This window comes from Olea europaea, chromosome 5 (genome assembly GCF_002742605.1).
Source record: "Olea europaea var. sylvestris chromosome 5, O_europaea_v1, whole genome shotgun sequence".
NCBI classification, from domain to species: Eukaryota; Viridiplantae; Streptophyta; class Magnoliopsida; order Lamiales; family Oleaceae; genus Olea; species Olea europaea.
In genome coordinates, this window is record NC_036241.1 from 16,068,386 (window position 1) to 16,087,505 (window position 19,120).

The following is a 19,120-nucleotide window of genomic DNA, read 5'->3' on the forward strand; positions in this document are numbered from 1 at the left end:
TTCTCAATTTAACTCCCTTTACTTTTCTTATTTACTTATATATTTCATCCACATTTCAATAACTTTTAGTTGTATTCGCATGTAAGAAAACGATATCGTTTTATTTTTAATTTTAATTATTTCAATTTAATTTAAAAACTTTATGATAATTTTTGTTATGTTTTATTTTTCATTTCTTTTTTTATTCCTTTTACATGTATTCATAGTACAAAACGATATCGTTTCCCTGCGTTGAATGGCAACACGACAACGTTTTATTCCATTAATATGATAAACGTTTGAATATGTCTTATATATAATTATAGAAAAATATTAATTATTTAATTGATAATTGTTGACGTCGAATTTTGTAAGAGTTAATTTCGAATCAACTTTAAGAAAGAGGTGCAATCAAAATATCATAGCGGGTAAATTTTTTTAAGGTTTTTTTTTTGTTTTTTTTTTTTTGTTTTTGTGTGCAGAGTTTTCTTTTTTTCTCCTATCCTTTCACTATTTATACATGGTTCCCAACCAAAATTACGTCAAATCACCTACAGTGTCGAACTCGGAAGTCGGGTCGTCCAATTCTTTTGTGATTGGACAATGAGGTCGATGGCCATGTGCCAATGTTTCCTTGAGTAATGATGACCTGTGAAGAATTGAAAATTCCGGACCTTGAATTGGTAGCATTGGGCTATGATTACATCACTTATGGAAAGTGTGTGAGATTGAGAGGGTGACGTGATAAGGGGCAAACATAATGTCTCTCTCTTTTGTGAGGGCGGTGATGGAATGCCGAACTTAACTTTTGTGACCAAACTCACATCTGCTAAAGTGGAGCCTACGGACGATTTATCATGATGTTGGAGTTCGGGGGTCAACAATAATAATTAAATCTTGATCAATGTATGTTATATTCACTCCCCACCTTAATGTTTAAGATGAATTTTTTTTCCAAAAATGGAAAAAATCAAGATTAAAAACTAAAATCGAGAATCCTAGTTCTAAGGACTATTCTTCTCAATTTCGCATCTAGATGGTATTTTATCATGAAAAAATTCAAATGTTAAAATATTGGACTACAGATAGTGGAATAAAAGCATAAACTAAAAAAATTAAGTGAACCACATTGTAACTATCATTTTACACCGATACTAATAAAAAATTAAATAATTTAATAAATTAAGAAACCAAAAAAAAGAATTACAGGCCGAAAAAAAAAGTTACTTGAAAGTTTGTTTTAATTAAATTGAAATAATTAAAATAAAAATAAATATTATTTAATTAAAATTGAAAAAATTACGCTTTATCATAAAACGAAAAGAATTAAAATAATATTATTTATAATATGAAAAAAAAAGAAATTTTCTAACAAATTTAAAACAAAATATAATAAAAAACAAAATAAATTAAACAAACAAAATTACGAAAATTAAATAAAGAATATATAAATATTGTTTTATTAAAATTGAAAAAATTTAGTATTATCATAAAGAGAAAAGAATTAAAAAGAAATTTAAATCGAAAAAAATAATTGTTCGTAGTATGAACAAAATAAATTAAAAGAAAAAAAGAAAAAAAACGACAAAGAGAATCTCTCCGTGTCTCCTTGTGATGGAGAGAAATTCTACATATTTTTTTATTATAAAGTTTTTTTAATTAAATTGAAATAATTAAATTTAAAAATAAATATTATTTAATTAAAATTTATTAAATTATGTTTTATCATAAAACGAAAAGAATTAAAGAAAAATTGAATCAAAAAAAATTTACTTATAATATGAAGAAAAAGAAATTTTCAAACAATTTTCAAACAAAATATAATAAAAAACAAAACAAATTAACCAAAAAAAGTTAAGAAAATTAAATAAAAAATATATAAATATTATTTAATTAAAATAGAAATAAATGCAATGTAGTCCCAAAGAATTATCTCAAAATATATCTTATTTAATGCTCTTGAATCTCTTGAGAGGAGTTGAGATAGTGGGGATATTTATAGAGTTCAAAATGCCAAGAAATCTGTAAGTTTGAAAAAAATTGAATCAAAAAAAATTTACTTATAATATGAAGAAAAAGAAATTTTCAAACAATTTTCAAACAAAATATAATAAAAAACAAAACAAATTAACCAAAAAAAGTTAAGAAAATTAAATAAAAAATATATAAATATTATTTAATTAAAATAAAAAAAAGTTTAGTTTTATCATAACGAGAAAAGAATCAAAAAGAAATTTAAATCGAAGAAAATTTATTTATAATATGAAGAAAATTTTTTTAAAAAAAATGACGAACATAGAGAATTTATTCGTGAGATGGAGAGGTTTCTCTCCACGACACAGATCCTCTTCGTGTGATGGAGAGATCACACTGAGAGATCCATTTTTTTAAAAAAAATTGTTTCGTTCATATTACAAATAATTTTTTTGATTTAAAATTCTTTTTAATTCTTTTCTATTTATGATAAAACATAATTTTTTTCAATTTTAATCAAATCATATTTAAATATTCTTTATTTAAAAATTGTTTTAAAAATTCTTTTTCTTCATATTATAAATTAATTTTTTTCGATTTAAAATTCTTTTTAATCCTTTTTATTTTATGAAAAAACATATTTTTTTCAATTATAATTAAATAATATTTATTTTTAATTTTGATTATTTCAATTTAATTAAAAAACTTTATAATAATTTTTTTTTAATTTTTATCTTCAATTTTTTTCATTCTTTAATTTGTTAAATCATTTTAGTTTTTTTAATTAGTGTTGGTGTAAAATGATAGTTATAATTTTGGTTATTTAATTTTTTGAGATTATGCTTTATTTCATTCTCTATTGTTCAATGTTTTAAAATTTAAATTTTTGTAAGATGAAATACCATCTAAATGCAGAGTAGTGAAGGATAATCCTTAAGATTACGACTTTTGATTTGTCACTATCTTTATTTTTTCCATTTTTGGAAAAAAAATTCATGTCAAATATTAAGGTAATGAGTGAATATAACATACATTGATCGAGATTTAATTATTATCACTTAATTTATTAATATTTTTCTGTAATTATATATATAATATATATTCAATCTTTCTATCATATTAATGGAATAAGATGGCGTTGTTTTACAATTTAATGTATGGAAGTGATATCATTTTGTACTATAAATCCAATGAAAAAATGACAAACAAATTTTTTATTAGAAAATCCTTAAAATTGAGAAGAAAAAAGGAAGAAGTCTTAGAGTAAAGAGCGTGGACAGTTGTGTAAAAAAATAGAAAAGACGGATAGAAGAAAGAAAAATTGAAAATGATGGTTGCATAAAAAAATCAATAAAGAGAAGAAAGAGAAATAAAAATGATGGTTGCGTGGAAAAATGAAAAAAGCAGTATAATGTTTTCAAAAAAAAAAAAAAAGGAAAAAAATGTTGGCAAACAGTAACTGGGCACAACTCTATAGAAACGGTGCCATAAGAAGTGCCTTTTTTATTTTAATTATGATATATCTCTCTTCTATGAATGATAGAAATACGTTAAATACAAAAGGAGTGATAAAAAACTTTGATGAAGATGATGAAAAGAAATTGAATCAATCAAAGTTTTTGATATAAATAAATAAATGAAATAAATGCAATGTAGTCCCAAAGAATTATCTCAAAATATATCTTATTTAATGCTCTTGAATCTCTTGAGAGGAGTTGAGATAGTGGGGATATTTATAGAGTTCAAAATGCCAAGAAATCTGTAAGTTTGAATGACTTGTTTGATCGACCCCTTTTTGTCCGAATGACCAATATAGTCGTTTGTTCAATAAAAAATTAGATGTTAGAATGGTTAAATTTTAACCATTGAAAAACATCTGGCAGTTTCGATTTTTTCACGTTTTGACCCCGATTGATCTGATTTAAAGGTTTTGAAAGGCATGGATTTTTGAAAAGTATTTTTTTAACTAACTTTTCATGATAAAAAGATATATTTGAAGTTCAAATATCATTTTAAAAATTGTTTTTATATTTGATCAAAACATTTCATTAGAATGATTTTTAAAATCTTAAGCATTCATTGTCAAATATTAAAGTGTTAATATCTTTGCATTTTATCTAAAAAATCAAGTCTTTAATATTACTTCGAAGTTCGACTCTAAAGTTCTTGAATGCGTGATTTTCAATCTTGATCTCCTTCATGAGTCCGATTTGTGATATAGCTTTTGATCTTTTTACAATTATCGATCAATTTTTTCACTGTATGCTTTGAAAAACTATATTCACTTGAATTTAACTTTTTAGTAAACGAAATCAACTTATTTGTTATAATCAAAACTTGAAGGTTATAATCAACCATTGGCCAACGTGATCTATTATTTTAATTAGGAAAAACCATTAATTGAATATAAATTCTATTTTGACAAGTTTAATTGTCATCTTAATTGAATTACGATAAAGTTTAATAATAATAATAATTCTATTTTTTGAAATTAATTCTTATCTAACTTCTTTGTATTACACGGTTTTTCAATTTTAGTTTCATGCTAACTCAATTGTGAAATACAACTATAAATACTGCAAGAATGTCAACTATTTCACTACAAAAAAATAAAGAGAGCTACGTCAGAGAGAGGATGACAGAAGAGAACATAGAAAAATAATAGAAGAATTTTTACGTTGAATATTTCATTCTTTTCAACATCTCAAAAAGGAGATAAGATACTTTTGTGCAAATGGTTCGTTTTCGTATACTTTTATATTCTGTAATTTATATAAAAGTTAACTTTATTGTGTTCTTTTTAACGAAATGTGAAATCCTCTGAAAATACAAAATATTACTGATGGTTGTCTTGCTTGGTCCTTGATATACTCCATAAGAAACGTGGTATTGAATTTTTATTTTATTGTTATATAATTGTCTCTGGAAACTACACGTATCTTACTTTGTATTTTTAAATACTCAATCTTACAGTAATTTTACAGGTTAGTTTGGATTGATTGGATTTATAGCAGGAAAGTGAAGCAAGATGTCAAGAGGATTTGAAATACGAAAATCATTAAATTTTCTATTTTTCAATTGATTAATTAATTTTTATTTACGTTCAAGGATGAATTTATTTGATAGTTAGTTGATTATGTTTACATTTAAAGATACAAGTTTCATGATTTAATTTAAATTTATGAATGTTCCAGTTATTTTTTTATTAAATAATTTTATTTTATTTTTTCATTTTTAATACAAATAACAGTGAACTTTTAGTAACACTTCAAGATTTATAAAAATTTGGGATGTTATGTTTTCTATTCAACATGTCTAGTTGGTGTGCTCAAGTAGGGGTAAGGGATGTGTTGACCTCTTGGCTAATTTTTAGCTCTCGTTAGGCCTCCATTATTTCAAATTATAATAAGTGGAATAATATTTTTTTGGAGAGTGGGTGGTTGAAAAAGAAAGAATGTTTTACATTTATGTTTAATATTATTTTATACAAGATTGTGCGGTTGAAAATAGGAAAGAAAAAAATGAAATTTAATTTGATGGGAGCCAAATGGACCCTTAATTTTAAAAATTAATAAGATAAAGCAAAAATGAGTTAAAAACTAAGTTGACGCACAAGCTCAAGACGAGCCTTCTCGTGGGCTTGACAAATAGCTCGGCTTGTGAAATTTTCCTTTTTGCTCGACTTTTGCCTTTAGCTAGTTTCAATGCAAGTTCTAGCGATCCATGGATCAAGCTGATATAAAATGAGTCGGACGAGCAATTTGTCCCAACAATGGTGTATAAGTAATTAGGGTACGTTTGATTATAAGCATGAAATTTACATGGAAAGAAAATAAATTTCAGACAATTGAATTGCATAGAAATTATTTGCATTTAAATTATCAATTAAGTATATTTGATTGATTTTATTTTCAACCTAAAAAATGCTATACTTATTCACTTTTTATTGGTGAGTAGATGAGAGAGATGAAGTAGATGGGAGAGAATTAATTATATGGAAAAGAAAAATCTATTATTCTAAAGAAAATATTTTTCTTGTTTTTAAGGAAAATATGATTACGTGATCAAAAAATTTCATAAGAAAAATATCAATCAAATAGCATAAAAATGAAAATTTGGATGAAAAATGACATTTTTTATGAGAAATATTGACAATCAAACGCACTCTTAATTCTTTATCTATTTTGAGGGTGTTTGAAACCTATTTTTAAGGAAAAATGAATTTTAGAATGGTAGATTGATGAAGAATGTATGGATAAAAATTTTTTAATTTATGTGTAATATTATTTTAATGAAAAATATATAATTAAAAAAATAAGAAAAATGTATTTTGAAAAAAATGAAAATTAAACCTACAAAAATATGTAAGTGCGAGGATTAAAAAACACGTCAATTAAGCTTTCAAGAAAAGAAAAAAAAATACGTATTATTAAAAATAGAGAAAATCCGTCAAAGGAAATGACTCCCGCCCCCAAATTCATCAGTGCTAAATTCTTGTCAAATAGAGACCCTAGGTTAGAGTGTCGCGAAGAACAAAGCATACAGAAAGATTCTGGAGTATGGTATGGTTTTCACTTTTGAATGTTTGATATTAATTTATTTTCTTTCTTCTCAGAACTCGTTGGAATTTAAATTGCAAATAATTTATGCATTTGGGAATTTTTTTTCTTTTTTCTTTTTATTGTTTTTGTGGGTTTGTCTACAAAACAAATTGGTGGATAATTTTTCGACATAATTTTTTTTACACCAGGATGTGTTCAGGAAGGCAATTTTGAATCCAGGCCCACCTGAAGATTTTGCACTTCAGACTGTGCAAGAAATTATAAAGCACCAGGTGCGTTACTATATATGAAATGAACTTCACTCAACTATGTTTGGCTTGCATATTTCTCCATGTGAGTATATAACTTGGTGATATGTTAAATTTTCGGCCATATTATTTGTTCGTTAGTTCATCAAATTTTGATGGCCAATTGCTTTTCCTGAGGTGACTCTGTTTCGGGTTGAATTTGAACTTCTGGAATTTTGTTGACCAAAAGAAAAATGGAATTCATGTGGGTTTTTAATTTGAAATTTATTTTTGTATGAAAACACAAATGTCACAAACACCTCTGCTTGTTCTCTTTATTAAACTATCACAACTGGACAACTGGAGAAAAAAAGTTCCTTTTGACTTTAACTTTTAATTAGGTAATAATTCATGAAATTATTTTCCTTTTTGATCTTATGGCTTGTTAAATTCTCATTTTCTATTGTTGCAGAAACAAACAAAACTAGTCCAAGATGAGAATCAGTTGCTTGAAAATATTCTGCGGATGTTGCTTCAGGACCTGGTGGTAATGCTACTTTCTTGAGTATATAATTCTTGTTCCATGATATCTAGCTAATGAAAACTATTCATACACGAGACCTGCAGTTTGTGATGATGTGAAATTAAGATACCTGAAATAAATTCAAACTTGGGTAATGAAAATGTCCTCTGAGAGCAGTTCAGCATTTGGTGCATAGGTTTGATTATATAAACCCCCTTCTGACTGAGATGATGGATAACAACCGCTTGCAATGGTTATTAAACCAGTTGAACTTTTTTGATGACTTGTGAATGTATTTGATATCAGTAAAGATTTTAGTTTATTGAGGTCAAAACGTTTGATAGGTAGTTCATTTGTATTCTTGCAAAAATCTGCATGCGCTTGAGGCAGTATTTTATTCTGATCCTTCGTTTAATATGTCAATTTGATAATGTTCATACGTTGTCATCTTGTTCCAGTCAGCATCAATACAGTCCGGGGAGGAAATCATGCAGTATGGACAATCTATTGCTGATGGAGATATTCATAAGGGTCAAATTCCTCGACTTCTTGGTGAGTTTGTACTTTCAAGTTTCACTACTTGTAACCTAAAAACTTTCGCTAAACACGTACTTTCTGTTTCCATTTCTGTAGATTTCAGTCTTCTGAATCACACACACTATAACATTGTTTCAATTAATTTATTGTTAAAAGGATCTATAGAACTGCTGAAAAGTGAAAACTGTTAAATCAATAGGTATAGCACAGAATCTCTCATCTGAAAAGTGAAATAAGGTGCGTCACAAAGAGACCACTCAAGAAGAAGATAGTCTGGTTGAGTAAAGGTTATCCAATTCTTTACTTGGACATATTATTTAGTTTCACGTGAATATAGATAATGTCTAGAAGCTGGTATCAGCAAAACTCGATTTGGTTTTCAATGCCTCTCCAAACGAGAATTACTTGCATTATATAGTGTGTGTGTTTTTGATTACAAGGCTCAATCTTAGCCATTACACTAATCACGCTAGTCATTACACTAATCATGCTACGATTACAATAATCACTCCTCTATAATTACAAAATCATGCCTAACTAGGAAATGGAAAAGAGAGGGGAAAGGGGAATCTGTAATTAGGGAATCCGTCCATAATTAGATCCATATTGATATCCCCCCTTAAATTGATGCTGGTCGATCAAGAAGTATCAATTTGCTTACAAGAAATTGATGACGATTTCGGGTCTGTGATTTTGTAAAAATGTCAGCTTTCTGAAGAGCAGTGGAAATGTCAGGAAGAGAAATGACACGACTATCTAAAACTTCACGAATAGAATGACAGTCCACTTCAATATACTTAGTGCACTCATGGTAAATCGGATTAGTAGCAATCTGAATGACACTTGTGTTATCGGTATGGAGTGGAGTAAGACTAGATTGAGGAAAACCAAGTTTAGCAAGAAGCCCCCGAAGCCATATAATCTCGGAACAAGCAGCAGACATCGCCCGATATTCAGATTCAGTAGATGACTCAGAAACAAGATCTTGCTTCTTACTTTTCCAAGATATCAGAGAATCACCAAGAACATTCACCATCCTGTGATAGAACGTCAGGTGTCTGGACAACTAGCCCAATCTGCATCACTATAAGCAGTAAGACAGAGAAGAACCTGCAGGAAAGAACAATCCACGGCTAGATGTGCCTTGAAGATAGCGAATGATACGGCGAACGGCAGCTAGATGGAGATGACGTGGAGTGTGCATGAACTGGCTAATTTGCTTGACCGCGAAAGAAATATCAGGCCTTGTAATAGTCAAATAATTCAGGCTTCCCACCAGTTGACGAAACACGGTAGGATCAGAGAGAATATCACCTTCTTCACAACGATACTTTGTATTTACTTCTAGAGGAGTATCCATGGTAGATGAATCCTGAAGGCTGGCCAACTTAATCAAATCTTGCGTGTATTTATGCTGATTCAGGAAAATGCTAGAGGAATGTGTGTGAACTTCGAGCCCTAAGAAGTACGTAAGAGATCCAAGATCCTTCATATGAAAAGAGGCCTCAAGATGTTGCTGTAGACGAGTAATCAATGCGGAATTCGTCTCGAAAATTACAATATCATCAACATAGATGAGGAGAAGAACAATACCGGTAGAGATCTTGCAAAGGAACAAGGAAGAGTCATACTGCCTCTGTTGAAATGAAAAATGAAGCAAGGTAGATCAGAACTTATCAAACCATGCTCGTGGAGCCTATTTCAACCCATATAATGAGTGCTTCAACTTACATACTTTTGAGGAAGAGCTAGAGGTTAAGTCTGGAGGTAGTGTCATGTAAACTTCTTCTTTGAGATTTTCATGGAGAAAGGCATTTTTTACATCCATTTGTTGGAGCGGCCAACCTTGAGAAGCAGCAATAGAAATAACCATTCGCACGGTGGTCATCTTGGCTACTGGATCAAAAGTCTCCTCATAATCAACACCGTCTGTTACCAAGAGCAACCAGTCGTGCCTTATATCTATCCAAAGTCCTGTCAGACCGTAATTTGATTGAATAAACCCATTTGCAACCAATGTCCTTAACATTCTCAGGACAAGGAACAACATCCCAAGTGTCATTCTCTTTAAGTGCACGAAGTTCGTCTGCCATTGCCTCTCGCCAACATTCATGTTTTACTGCTTTAGAATACCCTGTAGGTATGCGAATAGATGACAAAGTAGCATGAAGAGATGTATGAGAAAATTCATACCGATCAGGAGGATGAGAAGTCTGGTGGAACGGCGAATATTAGTGTCTAAGTCCAGCTCATTCATGGAAGGTTGTGTCTGTGCAGCCTCAGATGGTGGGTCTGGTACACGGAGTGTAACGCCCCGAACTCTTTTTCATTATTATTGTTATTTTTAAATAAAAATGAGCTCAAGGTGCTACCAAAATTTTTCTCTATCTAATTTAAGCGGAAATATATCGAAAATATTCGATTTCAAGTTATTAAACAACATAATAAATATCGTGCATAAATATTAACACAGATATTCTTTATATAAATTGATGATTGTATTTTCTAGAAATTTTACTTGACGACCACATTAGCATCACTTCGTCAATCTTCCACGCGTCCTCACGACCCGTTCTTATCTTAAAATATTGTAAGAGTGAGTATTTTGAAAACACTCAGTAAGAATACGTGCACATCCTTTTTCACATGATATAAATATAAAAATAGCATAACATACCAACATTTTTTAGGAATTTCTTAAGAATCCCCATATCCCGTAGGATTTAATTTCTTTTCTTTGACCTGACGGTCTATCCCGAAGGATTTAACTTCTTCTCTTTGACCTAACGGTCTATCCCGAAGGATTTAACATAGCATTCGACCCGAAGGCCTTAAAGTATCTCATGCCAAAATTTACATATATATCAAGGAATAAGAATTTATCACTTGCACCATGTATTCTTACCCCAATTTGATATCCAAGAATTTACTTGAAACTGACTTTGTGAAAAGATATAAATATTATACTCTATTAAATTCTAAAAATATTAGTGGTGTGGAGTGTACAATATACTATTGTTGTAAAATATAATTTTCATCTCAAATACACCTATTTATATATTCCACGTACGTAACTTACATAACATCAAAAGGCATTTCACGTTAATGGAAGAATAATGGAGTTAAACCACCGTAAGTGGACGTTTATGATTACGGTTACAAATTGAAAAGCCGCCTGATCATTAATTGAGGATTAATGTAATTAAACAACTAGGATTTAATTGAAAATCAATAGTGAACGTGATGGTTACGGCTATAAATTTGAAAGGACACCTCCACGTTTAATTAGAGTTAATGTCATGGTTATGGAATGCATTATAAATTTCTAAATCAATTAAAGTGGATGACATTACGTAACCATACAATGAAACTATTCATTTGGTTATTATTTTATATTATATACGTATTAATATAATATTTGAGAACGATAATTTTCTTTCTATTAGAATAACTCGGGCATAACTAGTTTGAAATTACTTTTTCTTAAGCTCAAATTATATTGTTTAACACGAGCTACAAAACGAGTATAATAACAGTATATTTTCATCAACTTTAAAAATACTTAAATATTCTATTCAAATAATTTTCTAAAAGTGCTCGTAACTCGTAAGCAAATAAATTATTTATACGAATATGCGAGTCGAGTCTACCACTTCAACTTTGGACTTTTAATATAATGACAAATCTTCACATTTTCATTTGCTAAATAATAAGTTCAGGTTCACATAGTAAAAAAATACGGGGTGTTACACGTAGGGGCAAAGTTGGACATCGTCGTTCATACACAAATCCAGGCTTGAACTGTTCAGGGGTAGAGGACAACTCATCAAAGTGTGGAAGGGCAGGTGTCTTCGGTAAAGGCTCAACATGAGTGGTAAAGAAATATTGATTTTCGAAGAAAACAACATGACGAGTGATACAAAATATATTGGAGCATGAATCATAGCAAACATATTCCTTATGAGAAACACTGTAACCCATAAACGCACATTTAATTGATTGAGTTGAAAGTTTGTTTCGTTCATGAGTAAATGAACAAAACAGACACATCCAAAAGTATGCATGTCAAGGTAGTTTGGGTGTTGATGATGCAGGTGATAATAAGGAGGTTTCAAATTTCAGAACACTTGAAGGCAGTTGGTTAATCAAATAGTCTGCCGTAGATAAAGCCTCGACCTAGAATTTAGGTGGAATTGAGGATTCTAGTAGTAATGTACGAACATCTAACTGATGACAATTCTTATGTTCAGCAACACCATTTTGCTTGAGTGTATAGGAACAAGAATATTGGGAGACAATGCCTTTTTGGTTAAGGAAATCATGAAATTTTAGAGACATATATTCTCCTCTCGAATCAGATCTTAGTATTTTAATACTTAAGAACATTGAGTTTCAACATAAGCGATAAATTGTTGAAAAACAGAAAACACTTCAGATTTAGATCGAAGAAAATAGATCCAAGTATACCTTCTATAATCGTTAATGAATGTAACAAAATATTTATAATGTGCATGAGATATAACCGGAGACATACCCCACACATCACTATGAATCAGATCAAAACTTTTTTCAACCCGACTACCATGAGAAGAAAAGGGAAGAGACTTACTTTTACCTAATTTGCATATGGAACAACCAAGAGAAACATAAGATGAAAATTGATCTTTATTGCGCAACAAGCCAAAGTTTATTAAATGAGATAAAACAACAGAGTTAGGATGACCTAAACGTTTGTGCCAGATTTTACTCTTCTTGTTAACTTTATTACAAGCCATAGAAATAAATGGTGGAATGGAAAATAACAAAGGAAACAATCGACCAACTTTAGGTCCCTTCGCGAGTATCTTTCCCGACACTTGATCCTGCACAATACAGCCATCACGAGAAAATCGAACATCACAGTCATTATCAACCAACTGACCAACATATATAAGACTAGTAGAAAGTGCAGGAGATACGAGAACATCTTTCATAGTGGAGTTAATGTCTCCAACGGCATAAATAGGTAATTGACTACCATTAGTAGTTTGAATGTACGAGGATCCCTTATATATTCGAATATTGCTAAGAGTATCAGAAGAACTAGTTATATGATTAGATGCATCAGGATCAATAAGCCATGATAATGATGGTAGAGAACCCTTACCTTGAAGGCCCAAGGACGAGAAGGCCAAAATAATCATCTGCTGAACTATCTTAGGAGTAAGGACATATTAGTTACTAGCAGGGGAAGTACTAACTGTAGCCTGATACGCAACAGCCTGACGGTTCTGAGGACGAGTGGTGCATTCTTTAATTATATGCCCTGATTTCTTGCAATAGTTACAATATTTCTTTCCACGATGGACAGCTTATATGTCCATATTCCTTGCAACTAAACCATTGGACCTTTCGCATGTCTCTACCCCTACCTTTCCCTTGAGCAGCATAGGTAACTGTATTAATTGGTGGTTTGTCTTGCTGGTAATTGGCTTGTGTAGCAAGACGTTGTTCCTCCCGAAGTAACTCTCCAAAGCACACGTCCAAAGAAGGAGTTGGATGGTGATTCATCAAACTAGATCAAGCTGCCTCGAACTCAGGCCGCAACTTCATTAAGAACTGATCTCTCTTGCTCTGTTCATGTACTTCTTGAACTGCACCAAAAGAGGCATTTGGTACCTTAGAATAAATCATATCGGTATATTCTGCTCACAAGATTTGAAACCTAGAATAATACTCTTGAATGGATTTATCGGCTTGAGAATAACTAGCAATTTCAGACTCCATTTGAAATCGTCGTGCTGTATTGTCTTGGTGGTAAACTTTCTTCAAATATTCCCACACATTTAGCAGTCTTGTACGGCTTTAGATTTAGAACAATCATAGGGTTAATAGATGCTAAAATCCAAGTCATAACCCGAGCATCTTTAATTTCCCAATTTGCCAATTCTTTAGAATCTTTGGGAGCAGAATCACTCCCATCAAATTGAACCCACAATTGCTTCCCAGTAACAAATAAATGAAATTGAAATTCCTAGGCAGAATAATTTTTTCCAGCGAATTTCACACCAAAAAAATTATGAATTTCCAACCAAAAAACTATGAATTTCTAGTTGACATAATTAAAAAAATAACACACAAGCCCAACATATTTTAATTAGTGGCAATAAGTTCAATAACTCGAGCCCAAATTTAGTTTGGCCCAAGAGAAACACCCAATTAGAGGACCACTTCAGTCAACTGGTTTGGCCTAATTAGAAATAAAGTCCAATTGGTAATATACTTCACCCAAGCCCTAACAATCAACGACGAAGGAAGACAGGAATGGAGGTGCCAAGACTGCCGATTTGCTGTCCCTCCTTCTCGACACCAGAGAACTCTGACCGAACCTAAGACCTATCGACGGCAGTTATTGTTGGCAGCAAAAGTCGTCTCTCCGGAGCTCGTCCACCGAAACTGGAAATAGGAGTGACCACCGCCTATCACAAGTCTCTCCAACACAATTAGCCGAAGTCGACGACACAAAGATGGGCGGAATTCACGTTGAGTTCACCCCCAACAACTCCTTCACAGAGACTGCATAGAAATTTGATGGCTACCATAGTGAGTGATCTGCAGGTGAGTCCCTAAAACGATTTTGAGCCTTACAGCCAAGCCCAAAACAATAAAAAATACCAGAAAAATTTTCTTTCAGAGTGAAGGCTCTGATACCATATCAGCAAAACTCGATTTGGTTTTCAATACCTCTCCAAACGAGAGTTACTTGCATTATATAATGTGTGTGTGTTTCTGATTACAAGGTTCAATCTTAGCCATTACACTAATCACGCTAATTATTACACTAATCATGCTACAGTTACAATAATCACTCCTCTATAATTACAAAATCATGCCTAACTAGGAAATGGAAAAGAGAGGGGAAAGGGGAATCTGTAATTAGGGAATCTGTCCATAATTAGATCCATATTGATAGCTGGATGACAGAAACGTTGGAAAGTAGTTGTTCAGGGTTAGCTTTCTTTGTAATATTGGCAGCAGAGATGAAAACTTTATTTCTGCAGATTTAGTACTAAATGGCTAGATAAGACAAGAAAATGACACTTATTGCAAGATTAAGCTAATTGCTAATGTAGAAATGGAATTGATTACGTATCCCTTACTCGAGCAAATTTTTCTCTGTTTTCAAATGATTTTTTGAGCTGCAGAAGTCCAAGAACAGTTTCGGCTATCTAATTCCAGGAAATGATATTAACTAGAATTGGTATTTGCATGTAGATATTTGTTGTAGAAAACAATAAAGGCTCGAGAATTGCAAGAATTGCAAGTATACTGATTATAGATCAAGATCAGGCAATGCTTTATGCTTCTAGACTTCTAGTGGGATAATCGTTTTGAAAAAAATTCTGATTTAAGGGAGAATATCAGTGTGGATGAGAGGTGGACTTATGCCTTGGCCCTTGAGTTCTATATTTCCTACTGCTAAGAGCATTCTGATTTCAACATATAGCATCGCTAATCATAACATTTTGATATAAGCAAATCACAAAAGCATGCTGGAAGGAGAAATGACGCAGTTTAGTTGGCAAATAAGGAGTGAAGTCCTAGTGGGGTAGTTGGAGGGGACAAGAAAAGAGCTTGATCACATAATAAACTAATCGAACACAGGAATAAAGGAGGGTAGTTTTACAACATGAAATTGAAGCCACTGAGCTAGAAAAATAGTTCAATGATGATGATGAAGAAGATGGAAAGAGGTGATTGAAGAATCTCGGGATAGGAGTGCGTTTGCATGAATACAAGTGGATGTGCTTTTTGGTGAACTTGAAGGCATTTGGCGGATTTGGTACCTCTAATGCTCTTGGTTCATCTTGGTAGTTTAACTCCGTGGGAGTTTTGAGTGCTGATATTGGTTCCTCTGTCATTCAGTTTCTGTTCACTTCTTTCAAAATTTTGGAGATGGATTCTAACGGACTTTTAAGGCCTCTTCATTGTAGTTGATCACTTAGATCGATTGGCTTAGGTTATTTTCCACAATCACGTTCTCATCAGATGGAATTGGTGGCTAAAGAACGAACCTATAGAAGAATTTGATTTGATATTAGAAGAAGATATATGAGGTCACACTAATGTTTAGATATCTTTCCACATGTTTATCGGCATACAAGGGGAAGACAAGATTCTTTCTTATTTTGTTTTGGAACTATAAAATGTGGGACTATCATTTTCTGGATTTGGTGATTTTGAAGTAGTTAATTGTAGCTGAAGCATTCAAAGGAATATTGGCCATTTTCTTGCTAAAAAATGAGGAAGGCAGAGGAGAAATTAAATGTTAAATTTACTGCTAAGTCAAGTCAAGAAGGAGCTTTTCAGTTTAAATTGAAAATACTAGTAGAGGGTGGTGCAGTGGGCTTGAAAGTGAGAGTTTAAAAAATGGAGATTGGAAGGTTAAGCAGTTTAAGTTTATATGAGAACACTACGTGGGCATAAAATTTAGAAGAGACACTCCCTGAAGTAACTTAGCCTCTGTTTGGGCTCCATTTTTCCAAAAATGATTTTTTTCAAAACTCATTTTCAACTACACACTCCCATAAAATAATGTTACACGTAAACCTAAAACTTTTCCTTATATTTAAACCACTCCTTCACTCCCCCCCCCCCCAAAAAAAAAAAAAAAAAAAAAAAAAAAAAAAAAAATCTATTCTATACCATATTTTCCCCAAAACTTCATTTTAATTGTGCCCAAACAGGGGCTTACTATTATAGCTGCATCACTTCTCAAAATTTAAATAAACCATGAGGTTTGTTTTCTATAACAGCTGCCTTTGTCGGCCATAATTTATATTTCCTATTTTACCCTTATGCATTTATAATATAATTTGAAACTATTTTTCAATAATATTTAACTGTCTCGTTTCTTAAGATATTTGATTTAAATGAAAACATTGTTTTTAGTTAAAATAAATATCTTTAAATTTTTGGAATAATGTTCAAATAAAATTATATTTTCTTTAATTTTATTTATTATACTCATAACAGTTTTACCATGAAAGTTCAGACTTATTGTAATACCAAAATGCAATGAAGTGACATTAAATAGTATCAATGTAATTTTTGTTTTGTTTTCTTCATTTTAGTTAAAATTTATTCTCTATTTTATTCCTTTTTAGGAAAATAAAAAAGTTAATTTTGACAAATATTATTGAGATCTAATTATTCGTGCAAAAAGAGGGAAAGATAAAATCTGTAAGCTAAAAATAATTTGCTTGTATAAAATTAAAAATAAGATCAACAAAATAATGTAAATCTAACATCAGATAAAAGGGAAAAAGGAAAACGTATATTACATATAGGATTTTGTAATTTCTTAGAATAAAGGAGGTTGTGGTTTACCCTGCGGCGGATGTCAGAGGTTCGAGTCCTAGACTTGTTATCCTGAAATTTTTTTGACTGTCCAACTCAGGAACTCCTAGCCATTCACCGAGCACTGAGATTTCCTCATAAAGCAAATAATCTACTAAGTGGATTGACATCGTAGTGCTAGAAATGTCGAGGACATCGCTTTTGCGACTTCGATCTTTTCCAATAAAATCATCACGCAATAAATCAGGATGTAGATGATAATATCTATACAGATGGATCTTTTGTAATATTGAATTATCACTGGGCTGTCTTTGTAATCTTCTCAAGTTATTTGATGGCTGACTGCTTGGCATCGTACCAAGTAATGATATGTAAGACTATGTACTTATTCAATTAGAAGACAAGTATCTGTATAAATTTAATGGAATAGACTTCAGAGCAGAAAGATAAGTTGGTGCCTAGTAAACTAGGGCAAGACATGGAGTTAGATATTCAATTTTATATCTTTATATGACATATTTAATTCGTCTAATTTAAGCCAATTATACTAGGAAGCCATATTTAGAAAACTCAAGATTGCAAAAGATTTCTGCCTTCTATGGCAGAGTTATTGCCTCTAAAACTGATACATGAAAGCTAGAAACTGTATCTGTGCCACATTATTTGGTTAGACTCTTTGCTTACCCTCTATTTCTCGTTCTCCTCCCACTTTAATGGGCTCATTGTCAGTCTCTCTCTAATGCTCTTATTTTCTTTGTGCAGACATTGTTTTGTATCTCTGTGAGAAAGAACATGTTGAAGGTGGTATGATATTCCAGCTTTTAGAAGATTTGACGGAAATGTCCACAATGAGAAACTGTAAAGATGTCTTTGCATATATCGAGAGCAAACAAGATGTTCTTGGGAAGGTGTGCTGATTGTGTTTATATGTACTACTTTACATATGTACACTACCGTTTTGTTCATTTGTATGTTTTGTTGCATGTCTTTTGTTCATGATGAAGTTTAAGTTCATTTTTCTATATAGCCAGAACTTTTTGCAAGAGGAAAGCTTGTGATGTTGAGAACATGCAATCAACTTCTTCGTCGGTTGTCAAAGGTTTGGCTCTTTAGAGTGCTCGTGGTTCTTTATATTTTTTTTAGACCTCAGTTTTGTTTTTCTTTCAATGGCTTGCAATTGTCATGTACCCCTTACCTCTGTTGCCATCTACCAGATATAATTTTGGACAATCTGTTGGTTTTTCTCTCCTTTTCCTGTAACTAATTGATGTTAAAATTTTGAACTTCTCATTTATCCAGATGGTCTTATTTTGCAGGCAAATGATGTGGTGTTTTGTGGACGAATTATAATGTTTCTCGCTCATTTTTTCCCATTATCAGAACGCTCTGGTATTTTCCTTTTCAGTTGATAAGAGCAACTTTATATGGTCTATCCTAATTTTATAAGTATTTATTATGTTTCTTCTCCTTATTTACAGCTGTCAATATAAAAGGAGTTTTCAATACGTCAAATGAGACAAAATACGAGAAGGAGACCCCTGATGGTAATTATGGTGTACTAAATTCTTGATTTTGCCCATTCTTATGTTACCTTTAAATACCAAGTTTCTTTAGGTTCATGTTGAACTGCATGTATTTATCAGCTTCTTTATTTTAGGTATTGCTATTGATTTCAACTTCTACAAAACCTTTTGGAGTTTACAGGTCAGTGGAAGAGAAGGATCTCTCCTTTTATCAAATACTTTATTCTGATTCTTTATATTAGCTTCCATATCAATTTTAGCTGTATCTTTATTTGTATTTTCAAATGAAAGCAAGGAGCGTCATAAATCAAACGGACCTTTATCATCCCTTGTTTGCGATTTCATTATTACAATATACATTTTGATATGTAACACTGCGATTTGGTGAACTCTTGTGCAATTAATGCTTTATCATTTGCATAATAGAGAATGAATCCCCCCCCCCCCCCTTCAGTT

At 31.4% G+C, this 19,120-nt stretch overlaps 1 protein-coding gene across 2 annotated transcripts in view; it reads left to right on the top strand.

Annotated features, from left to right (window-relative positions):
• The first annotated feature begins 6,384 nt into the window (after positions 1-6,384).
• LOC111394830 (THO complex subunit 1) overlaps positions 6,385-19,120 on the top strand; it is a 25,912-nt gene continuing 13,176 nt past the window's right edge. For both annotated transcript variants that reach the window (XM_023020845.1, XM_023020846.1), the window contains exons 1-9: positions 6,385-6,515; positions 6,704-6,787; positions 7,215-7,289; positions 7,724-7,817; positions 17,904-18,049; positions 18,169-18,240; positions 18,458-18,530; positions 18,620-18,685; positions 18,799-18,845. In XM_023020845.1, coding sequence (XP_022876613.1) covers positions 6,513-6,515; positions 6,704-6,787; positions 7,215-7,289; positions 7,724-7,817; positions 17,904-18,049; positions 18,169-18,240; positions 18,458-18,530; positions 18,620-18,685; positions 18,799-18,845 — 660 coding nt within the window. In that variant the 5' untranslated portion in view covers positions 6,385-6,512. The remainder of the gene's footprint in view (positions 6,516-6,703; positions 6,788-7,214; positions 7,290-7,723; positions 7,818-17,903; positions 18,050-18,168; positions 18,241-18,457; positions 18,531-18,619; positions 18,686-18,798; positions 18,846-19,120) is intronic.